Raw genomic sequence first — 17,500 nt, 5'->3', positions numbered from 1 at the left:
ACTCAAACCCGACGATCACTACGTAATCGTTTCTTATCGAACAGTTAATGTAAAGATATTAGAATGGGAAAAAGTTGAAACCAGGTAAGCCATGGGAGCGACTGCAGTGCGAACAAAAGGGTCAAACAACAGCACCGCGAATTAGAGAAATAGTTTTCCGGAGAGAAGACGGTAAGATATGGAACGATTCCTGGGTATGGTTTGTGTGAAGCGAATGTAAAAAGGCGTTGAACGCTATTGTAAAAAGGCAGTGCCTAGGATGCAGTTTGGTGATAGAGATTACTACTTAGCTGTCTTGGCACGATCTCTGAATGACTGCGAACGAACAAATAAGGGCTCTGCAAATGAGGGTGAAACTATGGTAGAGAATTTTCGATAGCGAAAGGCAGCCGCTTACACATTTTCCCGGTAGAACTGCGGTCTTGGACGGAAGGATGCTATTGGCATGTATCTGCTTATGTTCCTTGTCTTCATGAGTATGAGGCAGACTACTAGACCAGGAACAACCATGCAGCATAAGAGCCGCTGCTCGTCCGTTTCCAGCTCAGCCAAACTTCAGGGGGTCCTCAAAGGGGCGGACAATAGGTAAACAGGAAAGCAAAGGGCAGTAGAAGAGAGCATAAAGCGAACGTGGAATTCGTTGTGGTGCAGTTGCTGGGACATATAATATCGGCAAAGAAGATTGTTAGTTTTGCTTACGAGAAACATACATGCAGCATTATTAAGCCACACAAATATTAAACCGTAAAAGTAAGTGCTACCATATGAGCGCATATACCTACAGGCAGAGACAAACTTTCTTATTGACTTCAGAAGACGGAAGGACGAGTGAAGAAGGTAACAGAAGCATAACAAATAAAAAGAAAAATCTACGAACCTTCCGTTGAACAACCGAATTATTCGGAACCATAATAACGAGAAACATAGTACCACGAGCGTTATTTCAGTTTATGTATGTTGCTATATATTGCTTTAGCGTCCGCTGCTGTTCTATTCACGAATCTTTAACGGACTGGTTGCCACGAATTTTGTCCAATTTGTACAGTTTCTCCACGTCCACGCTTGGGAACCGTTGGGCAAGCGTTTCGCGGTCAATGTTGGGGAACCGTCGGAGCAAATGGACCACCTCGTTGCGTTCGCGATTGCGTATCTTGCGCTTCTCGTTGTATAGCCGCTCGCGGTACAACCGTTGGAACTTCCAGACGGCATAACCTCCACCCGAAAAGCGATGCCGCTCATTCCACCTGCTGTTGGCAAACTTGGGAATAACGTGCTCGAAGGCGCGGTAATAAAACCGAGTACCGAGCTGATTCGTCACGAGCCGTCCCGGTCGTTCACCAGTTTCACCCGTTTCTAGTTCGAAGTACGCCCGGTTGCGCTCCCGGATGACGGCTTCCAGATTCTCCATCGATTCTCTCACCTGCAAATCACATCGAGGTAAACCATGGAATAATAAAGGTGCATGTCACACAGTAATCAATGCCGGCTACCATACCTTATCCAGACGCTCCGGACTGGGAAATAGTTCCATCTTTTCCTTGCACTCGTGCTCCATCGTTAGCAGCATGTTTCGCTCTTTGAGCAGCACGAACCACAACTTGTGCAGGTCGGCATTGGATTTGATTCGCATGTCATCCTTCGTCCAGCCGCGCCCGTGTTTAATTTCTTGCTCGCCCCAGTTTTTCTTATCGTCGAAAAATTCGGATAAATCACGCCGTACGCTGGTGGTTCCTATCGCGCGCGCCCCCGGTATCGATGCGCCAGTGAATCTATAAATCAGAAACATCCGATTCAGTCTGTGTGATGTGTGGTTCCTTTTATGTAATCCTTGAAGGTGCATACCTGTGCAAGGCGGAGGAGATGCGCTGTGAGCTGGAACCCGTAACGCACCGCGCCAGATGCTGTGAAAATGGCAGGATTTGTTTGAAAATGTTCATATTTTCCGGCAAAACTTGGAAAATGTGTGTTCCTAGTCGGCGAAACTGATCTAAACTGCCCCGGGGAATCGATCTAAAATGCAATGTTTACGAACTACAGGGTTGCGTCAATTAGCAGGGTTGCTTCATCAGGTTAGCAAATCGCGTTCCCATTAGCCGTGGCCACACGGGGCGAAAACTCTAGCGCAAACGAAAAAATTAATGCCAAAACGTTTACGCTTGCCGTTTACATGCTGTCAAAAGCCGTGGCCACACGGAGCGAAAATTTGCGCGCAAATTTACAAATTATTAGCCGTGGCCACACGGGGCGAAAACTCTAGCGCAAACGAAAAAATTAATGCCAAAACGTTTACGCTTGCCGTTTACATGCTGTCAAACGATTATTGGTCCGTGGAGCGTAAAACCTAGCGTAAAAGCTTTTTGCAAACGGTAGGGCTCACAATTTGTTCTTTTTGTGGTTTACATCGACAGTGAGTGATCATTGCTAGTGTATTCAATCCTTTTCTTCAAAAAAACGATTTTAATTTCCTCAACCCGGCCATGTAAACATATCGAAGCGAAAACATTTTGGCATTAATGTGCAAATTTGCGCGCAAATTTTCGCTCCGTGTGGCCACGGCTAATGCCAAATCGTTTACGCTTCGATATGTTTACGTGGCCGGGTTGAGGAAATTAAAATCGTTTTGTGGAAGAAAAGGATTGAACACACTAGCAATGATCACTATCTATCAATGTAAACCACAAATAGAACATATTGCGAGCCCTTCCGTTTGCAAACAGCTTTTACTCTAGGTTTTACGCTCCACGGACCTATAATCGTTTGACAGCATGTAAACGGCAAGCGTAAATGTTTTGGCATTAATTTTTTCGTTTGCGCTAGAGTTTTCGCCCCGTGTGGCCACGGCTATTAATTTTTTCGTTTGCGCTAGAGTTTTCGCCCCGTGTGGCCACGGCTAAACGATTATTGGTCCGTGGAGCGTAAAACCTAGCGTAAAAGCTTTTTGCAAACGGTAGGGCTCACAATATGTTCTTTTTGTGGTTTACATCGACAGTGAGTGATCATTGCTAGTGTATTCAATCCTTTTCTTCAAAAAAACGATTTTAATTTCCTCAACCCGGCCATGTAAACATATCGAAGCGCAAAAGTTTTGGCATTAGCCGTGGCCACACGGGGCGAAAACTCTAGCGCAAACGAAAAAATTAATAGCCGTGGCCACACGGGGCGAAAACTCTAGCGCAAACGAAAAAATTAATGCCAAAACATTTACGCTTGCCGTTTACATGCTGTCAAACGATTATAGGTCCGTGGAGCGTAAAACCTAGAGTAAAAGCTGTTTGCAAACGGAAGGGCTCGCAATATGTTCTATTTGTGGTTTACATTGATAGATAGTGATCATTGCTAGTGTGTTCAATCCTTTTCTTCCACAAAACGATTTTAATTTCCTCAAACCGGCCACGTAAACATATCGAAGCGTAAACGATTTGGCATTAATTTGTAAATTTGCGCGCAAATTTTCGCTCCGTGTGGCCACGGCTAATGCCAAAACATTTACGCTTGCCGTTTACATGCTGTCAAACGATTATAGGTCCGTGGAGCGTAAAACCTAGAGTAAAAGCTGTTTGCAAACGGAAGGGCTCGCAATATGTTCTATTTGTGGTTTACATTGATAGATAGTGATCATTGCTAGTGTGTTCAATCCTTTTCTTCCACAAAACGATTTTAATTTCCTCAACCCTGCCACGTAAACATATCGAAGCGTAAACGATTTGGCATTAATTTGTAAATTTGCGCGCAAATTTTCGCTCCGTGTGGCCACGGCTATTAATTTTTTCGTTTGCGCTAGAGTTTTCGCCCCGTGTGGCCACGGCTATTCGTTTCAAGAAATTCGGTTTTATTTGTTTCAAAAATGAGTCTTTAATCTTGTGGAATCGGAGAGCACTGCGAATAAATAATTAATTCATTGCGAAACCGACACGGTGTATAGAAAGTATTTTATTTGATCGCCGACGTTACCCAAACGAACGTGGTTTTTAACTGGAGCCTAACATCCACCCTGAGTAATACCCTTTTAATGCCCTTCATATAAACGAAGAATATCAACCCTTTCCCCTCGCCTAAGTCTATTTATCCTTGCGCAGCTTCTGGCTGGACGTCTCGATCGAATCAAGCCAAAGTTGTAGCTCTGCCGGCTTCTCCGGACGCTGCTCGGCACCGGGGAACTCCTTCATCAGCTCGATCACGTTCACGTTGGTGATGCACTGCTTGGACATGGCCACGGCCCGCACAAATCCATCGCTCAGCGTAATGAATTGCTGCTCCAGGTAGATGGCCTTCTCGTCCCACCACACGAGCCGGGTCGTGATTTTGTAAGCGTTGAAAATGGGGATCGTGCGTCTGTAACGCACACTGGACGCTCCCTGCACTGCGCCGCCCCGCTTGGCTTTGATTTTTCCGTAGATGCCGGTTAGCCCGTAAAAGTGGAAACGAGCAAAGTCCAGCTCACGAAGATAGCGTGCGTTGTTCATGTGGCGTATGAAGATATCCACATCCTGCGTCGTGCACAGGCTGTAGATCGACGTTTCCTCGGTTACCTTCCGCTTACGCTGGAACAGCATGCCATATCCGAGCGTAACGACGCATCGCAGAAAGTAGTTCACGTCCCATATTATGTAGAGAACCAGCAGGCCCACCAACAGCACACAGGAAAACATGATCTAAAACCGCAAGCAGAGAAAATTCAAAATTTTAATTCAAACCACCCATGCAGCAGATCCACCGGTTGTCAACATTTGTTTTTGTGACGTGTTTTTTAAAAGGATTTCTTCAACGGAGGATTCTTCAACGAGATTAGCCAAATTTTAGTTATAAAATAGTGTATAACTTCTAAAAACGATGCCAAAAATGAAGCCCATTTACGTGCTTCACTTCCTCGCGGTGCTGGTTATCGTGAACGCAGCGACACCGAACGACAGTACGGAGAAATCCAAATTTGTTGCCACCAACGAATGGCAAGAAATCGCAGAAGGTCAAGGCATTCCGCAAGGATTGCACGTCAGGATCAATCTTTCCACCGGCAAGAAGGAGGCTAAACTGTTGGTTGACGAAAGCGCAACTGAAACTCGGACAACAGATGGAACACAAGAAAGTACGGAATCGTCTCTTTCGCTCGTTCCTGGCCAGGAAGTGGAAGACCACGGCAGCCGGCAACCACCAGCGGGATCATTGGGCGGCATGAAACTAGAGGCCATCAAGGAGGCTCTTCGAGACATCCCAGGCAACGACTACAAACCAGAAGATGCTACCGTTAGTGGACGCTACAAAAGTTATTCGGAGATTAAACAAGAACTGAAGGACGCGAACGTGGAGCTGCAAACGGACAGTGAAATCATGGGCGCCCTTTTGGGACGTTTTCCCAAAAGCCTTTCAAACGATCAGGAGCTGGATGGGCTGTTCGAGGATCTTCGCTACCTAGCGCACCAGATCGACAATGCGCTTGAATTCATCGATCGTGGTGGCGTGGAGCAGATCATATGGCCCAGCTTAAATCGAACCGGAGAGCAGCAGCAACGGATACGCGTACAGGCCCTCACGCTACTCGGTACATTAGCACAGAACAATCCCAAAGCAAAGGTATCCCTGTTTGAACGGGACGCCAGTGCTAAACTACTGGGCGCACTAGGGCGTGCCACAGCATCGGAAGAGATATCGGCGGCCGTGTACGCTTTCGGTAGCTTGGTACGAAAGTTCCCGTTCGCCCAAAAGCAACTACTAACACCGCACGGGTATAGCCTACTATACGGCATCTGGACGAAACCGGTGGTCGAGCTGAAGGTTAAGGTGAAAGCGTTGCAGCTGGTTGCGGATGTCGTGGAAGATTATCTAAGCGTAACGACCGAAAGAGGCAGCTCTTCCGAGCCGGTTGACGCCGTAACGGTCGAACAGTACCGTTCCACTCGGCTAACCGAGGGTTTGGAGAAAACAGAGTTCTGTAAGCATGCCGGTCAGTTTTTCCAAGCGCATCGTGCAGCTCTAGTGGCGGATGAACATCTTGCAGACGAAACGGTACGGGCGTTACGATCATGCCGGACCCCCCTTTGCCAGCCACTGTGGTCCAAATGTGCCCTCTTTCGGCATACGCTGCTAGTGCTGCGTAACAATCTCGACAATCGGATATCGGACGATCCGGACCTGGTGGAGTATCGGACCGAAATTCAGCTCAACATCGATGACTTTCTCCGGGAGCTGTACGGCAACGGCAAGCCCAAGGATGAACTGTGATACCACATTAGGTTTAGAGGCAGTTCTTTGGGAAAAGAATTGTTAAACGTACGTTTAGCTCATTGTGAACCTCATTCGAGATGGAGTATCTGATCAATACACTACGATTACACCAAAAGGATTGAGTTTGTTGTATCGATACTATTTTCATATTCCGAAACAACCCACAAGGTGAATAGCAAATTTAATCAATAAAAAAAAGTTTCAAAAAGATACTCAGACGGCACGAAGTGAGGCGCCACCTGGGTCCTCATGAACAACTGAATCATTACCAAACCGGTCCTTTACGTCACACAACACAGCAACGCAATGTAATTGTTTTTACAACCGACAATACTGAAGATTTTCACGACACCCGTAGCAATTGGTTTATTTTGAAACCCGAATTTCCTAATTCACATTTGATGCCACGCAGGAAACACATTTAACTTTCCACTACACACTCTCTCGATGGTCCAAAGGTTCCGACGAATGGAAGCACCTTGGCCAAAACTCATTACCATCGCAACGTGCACGGGGTTACATCGGGTTACTTACGGAATAGAAATACGTCCAGTCAGTGCAAACACAGTTTAAGTAATGTCCAGCGGTTGCTACCTGGTGCTCGTCGTCTCGAGTAAAGAATTACACCCTTAATAGGATACCTTCTCTACCTCACCGTGGCAGTGACCTTCTTCGGGCTGAGCCCTATAGACAACGATTGAAACGCACGGCGATCGTGTTGTGCCACGAAACTACGATCGCAAGGTGTGCGCTTTCTCTCGCATCGAAGATACCTGGCTCACACACGCACACACAAACGAGCTGATCGAGCGTCTTTTACTTGCGTAGCATTTCGCTGCTCGCCTCGTTGGCCGCGATCCACCCCTTCAGCACCGGAGGTTGCTCGGGCCGCTGGTGACACTCGGGGAACTGACGGATGTAATCCAGCAGCGGTGTTCCGATGGAGCGCTGGCGGGAATAGGCGATCGTCCGGATGAAACCATCGTGCAGTGTGATGAAGCGGTGCTCGAAGTAGATCGACTTATCGTCCCACCACACCATCTGCGTTTCCACCTTGTACGGTCGGAAGATGGGCAGCATGCGCCGGTATCGCACCATACACTCGCCCTGCAGCAGATTTTTCGCGTTCGACAGTGGCCAAAACCGGGTCCGGGCGTACCAGTAGAACCGGCAGAAGTCGAGCTCACGCAGATAGCGAGCATTGTTCATGTGATTCAGCAGGAAGTCCACATCCTGCGTGGTACAGAAGCCTGCAATAGTGAAACGACCGTTATACCAGGCATCCAGACGAAGAATGAAACGTACACCATGGTATCCGAGGTTCTTACCGTAGATTGTATGCTTATCGGTGACCTTGATCTTGTATGGTATTAGCACCGCGTGTAGGATGGTGAACAGCACGCGTATGAAGTAATTCACATCGCACGCCGCGTACAACAGGGCGACCAGAGCCATGAAGCACCACATGTTGGTTCGTTGCTGAGGATGTTGAAATCGAAGGAGGCGCCAACCGAAAAGTTCCCACTGCTGTTGATGACTACTGCGATGTTTATGCTAAACGCATGCTGGAACACACGCGGATTGACTGTCAGAACTCGCAGCACATGCGCATGATGACCTGATTCCGAAAAGGTACCGAGTAACAACCACCGAAACTGCACTTGCCTTTCACCTGCGTGAAGATTGATACTTACTGGTCAGGACACTAAACTGGGAATTGAACAATTGTATCCACAGAAGAGCGAACCGGCGAAACCTGTTTACTCAGCCCATACGATGGTGCAAAGGTTGGAAGTACGCGTGGTACGCATACGCGCACTATCGCGCGATATTGCGCTGTACGGCGATTAGATAATAAACGGGTGATTCGCTCATAAACCCGAAAACCGTTACTGGGATGAATCATGCTGGTCGAAAAAGCTTGCTGAACAGCCGTGGAAATTGTTTCCGTCTACCGTTTTGTGTGATTTTTTCAGTGGGTTTGTAGAAGGAGGAACACTTTGCTTTCATTCCACTCTGGTTACTGTGCTTACCGATTTGTTTCAGACCCAACTAAACAGCCCCTTTGATTCTTTCTTTTCCACCACTTTTACCGCGAAGTACTGTCTCTGAGCAGCAAAAGGAAGCACACAGCTTATATCACATTTTTTTGGGTACTTGTATTTTATTTCTATTAAAGTATTTGTATAAATGATTGCAAGAAACACATTCTTTACGACGAAGACGACAATGAGTGGCTCTGTAATTCGTTTTGAGTTCTTCCCGATTCTTGAACAATCAAAAAATTGAGCTTCGTTTCTTCTACTTCTGGCCTGACATTTGGCGATCAGTGGAAGAACAATTAATCGGTCGACCCTGAGGGTATCTTTATCTCCTTCCTTCCCACCGATGCTGCTCAATTTGATTTGACGCTGATAACAGATTTGTTACCTCGCCAATGCCAATTTCCATTTTTCCTTCAGATTCTTCTCTGTCTTCTAGCTCTTTGCGTGCTCTTCATGAACTATGTTGTACCAATATGTTTACTGCTTACTCATGTAATGATAATCTGTTTTCTGTGTGAGGGTGGTGGTGGTGCTAGCGCGGCTTTCTACAGTTAATGCTATCCCCATCTTCTGTTTTCCATCACTCGATATTCAAAATAAAATTTGCTGCCTTACAAGACGCGAGCTAAAACGGGTTAGTGGGTGGGCCGCGCACATTTTACACATGTTCACATTCTGTGCGATTGATCGGAGATTATTTGTTGTCGTTATGCTATTCTATCCATAGGTGTCCTTTCGAATATAAGCATTTTTGTTTTCCTGTCTTTCATTTCATTTCATAATGCCATATTTCAACAAAACGCTTTTCCTTGCTCTCACTGTCCCTCCCATCATATAAATCCCGCTTGGGGTTAACCTCTTCGCCTCGACATCTATTAAAACGTCCCTTTTCTCAATACTATATCCAATATCAGATCGACATTAGAAGGCTTATCTAACGCTCGCAGAAACTAGATATGTCGGAGTACGCTTGGAAGTGAGTGAGAGAGAGATAACTAAAAAGCGGAAGCTGAATCGAACAGAAGGGATAAGAACAGTTTAAAAGAATAGTATACGGGTCGTAGCGGACTGTTCCGCGCCTTTCGACGAGCGATACTAGAGACTAACGCTAACAAAACTGAAGATACCCCTTCACTAGAACGGGTAACTGGCTAAAAGACAGCTGGGACAACTGCGTGTCTTTGTGGGTTGTATTCGAAATACCAGAGGCTAGCTTCTGGAAAAACTAACCGAAACAAGACATAAACTACACGAAACAGAACCAAAGAAAGCTCGTGCACAACAGAACCTCTGTTGCGCTCGTCTAACATGCCAAATGTTCATCATCAACACAGCTGTAGTAGGATGATGTTGAGAAGAGCGCTTGCCCTTTGACCTTACTAGTTGTGCGGGTAATGCAGGCCCGGTCTAAAGCGATGGTGTCCTTACATAATACTACACCATTGTTTCTGCTTGTCCGTGACATCCTTAACCTGCACCTCTTCTCCTTCTTCGATCACGACATCGGAGTTTTCCCCGACACCCGCAACAACCTTCTTCTCGCCCTTTTTATCGTCTGCCAGTTGCTCCTCGACCGCATCGACCTGCATCGACGACTTATTACTGTCATTGGCGGCTGGCTCATCATCAGCCACCGTCGCAGTCGTAATCGGTACAGCGGCGCTCGATTCCTCTTCGAGCGCGGTGGCCAACGGTTGCTCAGTATCTCCTAGCGATCCCGGAGTGCTCGTTGTGTGCAGTCGCACACGTGACAGCCGATTCTTGAGCATCGTGACAGGGGTCGAGACCATGTCGAGGAATCCGCTAAAATCCAAACGAGCCCGCTTGGGACTTTCGAGGCCCTCGCCGCCGGCAGCGTCACCGCCTGCTGTAACCGACTGCGGACTCAGATCCTTGCGCTTGCGAGAAGCAGACAGTGGTGTGCGTAGACTGTCGTTGTGAATGTCCGATCCGACCGTGACGTTCATGCTCGAAACGGAGTCGTTCAGTTCGTTCGAACGGCGGTGCGTCAGCATGATGTTGGCGATCGGGCGCGTTGATCGACGACCCGAGATCGAACGCAAAGGACGACTGATCAACGGTTCATCGATTGCGGCACCTCCGACAGCCTCTTTCGGTGATGCATCGCTCACTGTTCCCGGCTTGGAAGGATTAGCAGGGCCAGGCGGTGCCTCCACATAATGAATGAGACATTTGTCATCGTCTTGATCTTCCTCATTGTCCCATGGTTCCAGCAGCAACGATTCCATCTCATCACCATCTACACCGAGGCCGTGGGGTGGTTTCTCGGCCAACAGTGACGCCCCCGACGCAACAGCGGCCGCCTTAATCTCATCTCGCTGCTGTTTCAATTGCTGCTGCTGCTGCTGCTGCTGCTGCTGCAGGACCTGTTGCTGCTGCTTGCTGCCACTATTGTTACCCGATGATGGAGGCTGCTTTTGCTTTTCCGGTGTTTTTGGCGGAGTGCCAGCAACAGTGGCCTGCTCTGTCGCCACCTGTTGCTTCTGCTGTTGCTGAGGTGTTACCGAGCGACCACTGGAACGGGGACTGTCACGAACTTTCGGAACGGTTTCGGAAACCACTGGCTGGGTAGCAGCACCGCCGGTGCTAGCAGCCACCCCCTTATCGGCAGAACCATTGCTTGTACCGTTGTTGCTGCTACCATTAGTGTTAGCTTGCTTTTTCGTTTCCTTAGCAACTGGACCACCTTGCTGTGCTGTCGCAGATTGCTGCTGCTGCTGCTGCTGCTGTTGCTGCTGCTGCTGCTGTTGCTGCTGTTGCTGCTGTTTGGCCAAAATGAGCTGCTGCTGATGGTCTTGCTGGTATTGCTGCTGCAGCTTTTCCCACTGAGGTAAATGCGACGTCGTGATATTAGCGCCTACGGTAGCAGTTTCGTTGCTGCTAGCAACCGGCGTTGTAGTGAGCACGGGAATCATCGATTGCTTGCCACCGGAACCACCCTTCGATGAGCGTCCACCACCGCCTCCCGATCCGTTGGTTGGTGTGCTGTTGTTGGCGCTCGCGCCACCGGTGGTAGAGCTAGCCCCGGGAGGGGCCCCGAATCCGCTCGGATACACCTGTGTCGACCGGCGTCCGGTCGACTGATTCGACACATGCAGCGACATCTAGCGAAGGAAATGGAACGAAAAAGAGAACCAGTTTGTAATGAATCCAATCGCGCAGAGCTTGCCTAGATGAGTGATGTTGCGTGTGGCCAGCCAGTAAGTCTCTCTCTCTCGAGAGAGACAAGCTGACAACTCGGAGGGGTGCCATGGATCGGCGACTACCAACCACTACTACTAATACTAGTACCGCTGAGATAGAGTGAGCGTGTGTGAGATGGAGGAGGAGATACGTGATCAAGTCTCGCCCGGCTTTTAATGATTCTCACTACGAACACCAAGACCCATCGGCAACCACTACACCAAAGCGAGGGGAGATACGCGCAACACCCCCTTGTTTCTTGCCCCAGCGCACCCACAACATTTGATACGGCGCGGACCGCGGAACACACGCTGTTCCACCGGTATGTATGCACGCTCGAATAAATTGAGGTGATGGTGGTGTGTGCGGCAGCATAGAACGGCGGATGACGATGTTGTCCCGCTACATGGCGCAAAACAACGCACGGCATTAATTTCGATTCGGTTTGACAATCGTTGTCTCGATACCCCACCTCACACAACCCACCAAACAATGCTCTCGATGACCCAGAACCCATTATGCTTCTATCAATCCGGATCGCGATCGGAGGGGTTTACTTTGTTTATCTCCACAGTATCTTCAATCGCATTCAGTACGAATCGTGTGGTGTAATTGGGAGGGGTTTGTGGGGGGAGCGGGGTGGCAGAGGTGAATGTGGCAGGAATGATTGTAGGAATTCGGAACACTGCGATTAGCCATCGACCTGAAGATTGACAAACAACGCTTGCATCAGATTCCCCTTGCGTATGAATGTCGATGGCTACACCCTTTCGCACAAGAGCCGGTCGTTCTAGCCTACTACAGAGTAGGTAGAGTAGATTGTGGTTCTTGGTTGAGTCGCATTTGCATTTTCACCAGAGCAGTAGGCTGCTTGTGGTGGTGGCAAGCAATCGGAATGCAGTCACAATGTGCAAGTCATCAATGGCGAAAGAGGGAATAAATGAAACAGTTTACGAAACAGTTAAATCATCGAGATATGTTCTAATAATAAGGTCCTCTTTGGTTTTGTTTGCATACTATGCGTTTTATTCTTGCAATTGTGTTTTGCGCATGAAGATATAAAAGGATAATCTATATATATAAAAATGAATGTGTCTGTCCGGATGTCCGGTATAGACTCCGAAACTACTGAACCGATTGACTCCAAATTTGGTATGTGGGAGTTTTTGGGGCCGGTGAGTGCTATAGGCATGGTTAGAAACCCCCCGCTACCTTCCTTCATGCCCTTCCCTAACACTTGATTGTTAAAAACATTCATTACTCCACGAGTTATGAACCGAATACCATTAAAACTTGCACAATTGTTGATGGTCATCTGAGAAACTATGGGACAAAATTTGGTCTACATCGGATGAGGGGAAAGGGGAGCTTCCATACAACCCCAATCCTTAAAATACGTCCTAGGGCAATATGGGTATCGTTTCCTAGGTTTTGATGGTCTCTAAATCGATTGGATTCACTTAATACTCTTTTACTTGCTTCTTTCACCTATCCACCATCACCACCCTCCATTCCGTACATCTTGCAGAGCAGAGTGAGGGGTGGTAAGGTTAGATAGTTGCGTTTAATTCATGAATAATAATTTTAAAAATGAGACCAATAGACCAAATGTTAAGGAAAAGAACGAGAGAGAGAGAGAGAGAGAGAGAGAGAGAGAGAAGAGAGAGAGAGAGAGAGAGAGAGAGAGAGAGAGAGAGAGAGAGAGAGGGAGCCCGGCTAGGGTGGAATGATAACCATGGGACCGGCAATGCTGCAAATCGTTACCATTTTTTATTGGTATGCCTATTGTTGGTTTAAATTTTCTTAACAATTTCTTAAGTTTTGTTAAGTCATGAGTTAATTAAGAAGTTGCTTTAATTTTCACAAATCAATTTACATGAAACAATAACAAAAACTTATTCAGTTGCGAAATATTTGAATTGATCAAGAATTATATTAATTTTCGACTATTGATTTACGTGCCTCTTATCATTGACAATTTTCAACGTATCGGATTATGAATGGTAAACGATCGGAATTGCATGCACAAACATATAAAGCAGCAGTAACCGAATAGTAATAGAAAGCAATACCAACATATCCTATCTATCAAGAACAACTTGCGATTGGAATGATCACCGAGAATACCCGAGAGAAAAGAAAGACCCTCGATCTGATCGATCGACGTTTGAGATAATTTGAAGTGCGGTGCTTTTAGTTATGATCTATCATGTGACTATTTAAATCATCGTAAGCTGAATACCGGGGAAAAATGGATCAAGTGTGTCGTATTGTAATGCCGTTAAATACACAGCATTTGAACTTAACGAGCTATGTGCAAGCCGAATACTAAAGTCAAACTTTTTTTAAAAATACTTGGGAAAATATAATTCGTTGTTCCAAATGATGTCATTTAGCCCGAAAGGCAAAGCCTTAAAACTCAAACATCATGTTAACTTTCCAGCTCATATTTACAAGCACGTCGCATCTCTATTTCCAACATCACTAACGGACCTAGCTATTCATTTGGTTCATTGATAAATCGAATACTACCAAATTATGGAATAGATAAAATTATATCTACTAAAATTTTAAAGTTCCTGTTTACGATAAACCCACGACCGATCAAAGACAGTACGAAGTCTGTCGGGGCAGCTAGTATAAATATAAACGATCATTCTAAAAAATCACTAGAGTTTAATTAACGATCAATGGATAATCGTTATGCATTGTTATTTGATTTGTATGACAATACCGGTAAGGGAGATGAAAGATTGGGGCTTATTTTTCGGGAAAGTGTTAGCAATTAACGAAGAGTAAATGTTGACGGTGGCATCTTTACACACTCTTGATCGAAAGCAAACAAATTTTCTCCCTCAAAGCAACGCCAGCCGCCCACTCGCTAGCTCCTAAAAGATCAATAAAACCTCGCTAGTATGCTTAAGACAAATAAACAAATCCCAGATTGGTCCCTTCCTGATGAGAGAACGAAAACGGTGGTATGATAGAAGCGCATCCCACACAAGAGGCACGCGCGCGCCTGCGAAGAAACTTCCATACTTCTTTTCTTGATCCTCGTGATCACGTGCGTTTCGATGCCGTTAACGACACCCCCGACATATGTGGTTGTGGGTGGTTAGATGAGAAACTGTGCTCGTTTGTTTAAACATTTATCCGTGCCCAATTGTGCCAAAAGTGCGTGCGAAGTAAACACAGCACACCTCTTCCTACCAGAAGTGACCATGACCGACCCCACACACCTTGAAACAGGGTTGAAATGCGTGTATCTGAATAGATAGTCACACACAACCGGCAGCAATCGTACGGTTGCAACCCGAGCTGCTCTTTTGGTGTGTTGTCGTTTCGGCAAAATGGCAAACCGGCTGTTGATCCGCAAACGGTGGAATCGTCAGAGAATTAAAGGGCCCCCGCGTAGAGGTGGAACGTGTTCTGGTACCATTCTGACCGACGCGGTTCGCTAGTTTTCTGTTTTGTTCGATTGTTCGAAAATCGCTGAGACGCGGGTGTGATGATGAATAAGAGAGATCAGTGGGAATGGGTGGTGGTGTTGGGTTATTTTTAAATAAGACCTCGACGAAGCCATTGATATGGGCACCACCCCTCAAGGTGTGTCTCTTCTGCAAACTTTTGCTGCATCTCATGACGCTTACAGCAAACAGGCGTAGTATCATTGAGGGAGACAATTGCAAGACTTATGTTGGTGCAAGACTTGGTAAAAACAAAAATGCTGGTGGGTCAATTGTCTCCGATGGACGAAGTCACGAACAGCTTGCCGTTAAGGGCGCGATCGTCGCCACGCTTTTGTCACAGTGATCGCTATCCGTGATTGCTGTTTGTAAGACGGACAGACGCGGATGGTGCTAATGGTAGTGGATGATGATATAAATAAACTTTTACTCTGTCGAATGCCGAGAAGTGAAATCCCATGTCGGTATTAGCGGTCGCTGAAATGGTGGTATGGACGTTGAGAAGTCTTGCGATAACACCACAGAGAATGCACAGTAGTGTTGGTGGAGCTGATACTCTTGATGTGTAATCAGCCCACAGGAATCTTCTTAGTCGTTCTCAAACCGCCTCGAATTCTCAAGACGACCGCCAATGATTCGCATGGATCTTTGCGTCGTGTGGGGGGATCTTGTCTTTAGCGTGGGGAGCTAATTCGTAAGCACGTGCTACCACCCCGGTGGATTTATGAGCCATCTATGTCACACTAGTTTTAAAAATGCAACGTTTTCCAATCGTAATATCATTGAAATTCCACATCTTAACAGGGAAGTTCCGCTGTGTGGAGTGTAGCACATTTTGCTGTGCAAAAATGTTTACAAACAAAATTGGCAACAGAAATGCCGCATGACCGCGCACCGGGGAGAGGTAGAAGGAGAAACATACACACAAATCTGGTGTGCTTCGCTTTCCGGTGGTTGACCGTGGGATGGTGCTTTTCTCTGTAGGTTTTATTCCGGTCAGCGGAGACTGAGCGCAGCATAAAATCAGGTTCAGCGTCTTCGCTCGCACACGCGATGGGAGGAAAAGTTGTTTGGCCGCTTTCCATTTCCTCACCGTTCCCGGTGGCGCATTCATATATACCGTTGCAGTTTGACCCGCACGAACGGCACCTGCTAAACTCGACTCTCAATCGACAGAAAAATGGTTACTATTTGTGTGCACCGGGTTGTTGAAAGCCGCTGATTCCCCCATAGCTGGCGTTACCTGGGAGACAAGCTCCGGTTGTTAATTTGTTCTTTTTTCTTTTGCTGGCTCCTAGATCAATTACGGTTCTTCGCATAGAACCGTCTACCCGGACGCAGCAGAACCTAGAACCCATCGGCGCGCATACGCACACCACGAGCGGGACATCCTTCGCGATATGATTCGCACACACACACGACCAGACACATTAAACACATACGCATAGGGATTTCGTTTGCTTCGCGAAAAGACGGAAACGCGAAGAAATGAAAGAAAAAAATACAATGCCGTTTCAGGAGTCGCCACCTTCTTTACAGAAAATTCCGTTGGAGAAGCTGCGCTAGCCAGCAGGGAACGGGTTCCCGCAAAAGATGTGCGCCATTTTTGTCGGCCTCAAGATAGTAGTGCGTGCCCTTTCCGTGTGAGGGGTGGTAGAGGGTGGCCGCTGGGGCCCCGCGATACTCGTATTTATGTTAGGGCAGGTTGGCGGGGTTCGGGAAATAAACTATAAATAATCGTCACTGGCATACGGCGACGAAAAATGAAACGCGCCCGCCAGGCATAGGTGTGTGGTAATCAGCGGCCGTTTCGTTTGCCCGGAAAGCTTACCCTTTTCCTGCTGCGGAGTCCGCGTTCCGAGAGCGATGATAACTTTGGTGAAGGGCTCGGACGATTTTTTCGTTACCGCTGGCGCTGTCGCTTCAAATGCAACGATTTCGGTAAAGAGACACGCACAAGAACACGAAATAACACGGAACAAGGATAACGCTTTTCACGGACGCCGTGAATCTTTCCGGCAGCCCTTTTGCTCGAAAACACGCAGATCGTCGAGGGCACCGCTGCGGCTGGCAATTGGCTGTTTCTCGTTGTTTTCACGGTTTTTCACGTTCGCTTGCAGTTGGCTGCACGGAAGCACTTTTTGCGATAGGACCGGCCTGGAAAAAACGGACGATAAACGGCACAAAACCCACAAAAACAGCAAAAAACGGTTCCGGAAAGCGCGGCCTTTTCTGAACGGTTTAAGATGGCGCGGCGGTTTAAGATGAAGTGTTGGGTAAAATGCTCATATTTTTTCGATCATCACTGTTAATCGTCAAACGCTGGCCGTGTTGAAGCTGAGTTAAAACTAAAGCGCGCTTGAGTTCGTAATTTCAATTATTTTCTGGTCCAGGGTTTCCGACTTGCTTTTTCGATATTTATAATCATTATAATTCGGCGGAGTACAGTAATATTTGTCATTAAATTGATTAGTTCACTTTGTGAAATATCGAAGTTCGGTCAGCGCGTGTAGTAAATTTGCTTGTTCGCCATTATCAAGCAAACATTTTCCATCGAGGTTGGCC

The 17,500-nt window shown here is 47.0% G+C and overlaps 6 protein-coding genes across 9 annotated transcripts in view; 2 read left to right on the top strand and 4 right to left on the bottom strand.

Moving 5' to 3' along the window:
- Positions 1-954: 954 nt before the first annotated feature.
- LOC125949394 (39S ribosomal protein L47, mitochondrial) lies at positions 955-1,997 on the bottom strand. The gene is made up of 3 exons (XM_049676378.1): positions 1,843-1,997; positions 1,496-1,769; positions 955-1,420 (listed from the first exon to the last, which is right to left on the bottom strand). The coding sequence occupies exons 1-3, from the start codon at positions 1,935-1,937 to the stop codon at positions 995-997; spliced, it is 795 nt and encodes a 264-aa protein (XP_049532335.1). The 5' UTR covers positions 1,938-1,997; the 3' UTR covers positions 955-994.
- Positions 1,998-3,916: 1,919 nt separating this feature from the next.
- On the bottom strand, positions 3,917-6,893 carry LOC125949424 (protein THEM6). Its single transcript, XM_049676426.1, has 2 exons — positions 6,754-6,893; positions 3,917-4,652 (listed from the first exon to the last, which is right to left on the bottom strand). The coding sequence occupies exon 2, from the start codon at positions 4,647-4,649 to the stop codon at positions 4,059-4,061; it is 591 nt and encodes a 196-aa protein (XP_049532383.1). The 5' UTR covers positions 4,650-4,652; positions 6,754-6,893; the 3' UTR covers positions 3,917-4,058.
- Positions 4,764-6,389, top strand: LOC125949334 (nucleotide exchange factor Sil1). The gene has a single exon (XM_049676297.1). The coding sequence runs from the start codon at positions 4,831-4,833 to the stop codon at positions 6,214-6,216; it is 1,386 nt and encodes a 461-aa protein (XP_049532254.1). The 5' UTR covers positions 4,764-4,830; the 3' UTR covers positions 6,217-6,389.
- Positions 6,894-7,028: 135 nt separating the features above from the next.
- LOC125949427 (protein THEM6-like) lies at positions 7,029-8,082 on the bottom strand. Of its 4 annotated transcripts, none has more exons than XM_049676429.1 (3): positions 7,914-8,082; positions 7,548-7,837; positions 7,029-7,469 (listed from the first exon to the last, which is right to left on the bottom strand). In XM_049676429.1, exons 2-3 carry the CDS (start codon positions 7,684-7,686, stop codon positions 7,036-7,038), a joined length of 573 nt encoding a protein of 190 aa, XP_049532386.1. In that variant the 5' UTR covers positions 7,687-7,837; positions 7,914-8,082; the 3' UTR covers positions 7,029-7,035. The 4 variants fall into 4 exon arrangements, with proteins under 4 accessions (XP_049532386.1, XP_049532389.1, XP_049532390.1 ...); XM_049676432.1 differs by having other exon boundaries at positions 7,548-7,784; positions 7,914-7,972; XM_049676433.1 differs by lacking the exon at positions 7,914-8,082 and adding an exon at positions 7,856-7,873 and having other exon boundaries at positions 7,548-7,784.
- Positions 8,083-8,370: 288 nt separating this feature from the next.
- LOC125949309 (myb-like protein AA) lies at positions 8,371-17,194 on the bottom strand. Its single transcript, XM_049676234.1, has 2 exons — positions 16,767-17,194; positions 8,371-11,389 (listed from the first exon to the last, which is right to left on the bottom strand). The coding sequence occupies exon 2, from the start codon at positions 11,387-11,389 to the stop codon at positions 9,689-9,691; it is 1,701 nt and encodes a 566-aa protein (XP_049532191.1). The 5' UTR covers positions 16,767-17,194; the 3' UTR covers positions 8,371-9,688.
- Positions 17,195-17,493: 299 nt separating this feature from the next.
- LOC125949417 (thioredoxin domain-containing protein 9) overlaps positions 17,494-17,500 on the top strand; it is a 1,931-nt gene continuing 1,924 nt past the window's right edge. The window contains exon 1 of the mRNA XM_049676409.1: positions 17,494-17,500. This exon is cut by the window's right edge and continues 94 nt beyond it. The gene's annotated coding sequence lies outside the window, so the exon portion shown is untranslated.

Source organism: Anopheles darlingi, chromosome 2 (assembly GCF_943734745.1).
Source record: "Anopheles darlingi chromosome 2, idAnoDarlMG_H_01, whole genome shotgun sequence".
Taxonomy (NCBI): domain Eukaryota; kingdom Metazoa; phylum Arthropoda; class Insecta; order Diptera; family Culicidae; genus Anopheles; species Anopheles darlingi.
The sequence above is the reverse complement of the archived record's forward strand: the minus strand, read 5'-3'. Positions and strand labels throughout refer to the sequence as shown.

Bases quoted from the DNA above. Each gene is read 5' to 3' on its own strand.
- LOC125949394 (XM_049676378.1), bottom strand. From the start codon at position 1,937: ATGAACATTTTCAAACAAATCCTGCCATTTTCACAGCATCTGGCGCGG. The intron at 1,770-1,842 runs GTATGCACCTTC...TCTGATTTATAG, and splicing joins ATCTCCTCCGCCTTGCACAG to ATTCACTGGCGCATCGATAC. The intron at 1,421-1,495 runs GTATGGTAGCCG...TGTGATTTGCAG, and splicing joins GTCCGGAGCGTCTGGATAAG to GTGAGAGAATCGATGGAGAA.
- LOC125949424 (XM_049676426.1), bottom strand. From the start codon at position 4,649: ATGTTTTCCTGTGTGCTGTTGGTGGGCCTGCTGGTTCTCTACATAATA.
- LOC125949334 (XM_049676297.1), top strand. From the start codon at position 4,831: ATGCCAAAAATGAAGCCCATTTACGTGCTTCACTTCCTCGCGGTGCTG.
- LOC125949427 (XM_049676429.1), bottom strand. From the start codon at position 7,686: ATGTGGTGCTTCATGGCTCTGGTCGCCCTGTTGTACGCGGCGTGCGAT. The intron at 7,470-7,547 runs GTAAGAACCTCG...TCACTATTGCAG, and splicing joins CGATAAGCATACAATCTACG to GCTTCTGTACCACGCAGGAT.
- LOC125949309 (XM_049676234.1), bottom strand. From the start codon at position 11,389: ATGTCGCTGCATGTGTCGAATCAGTCGACCGGACGCCGGTCGACACAG.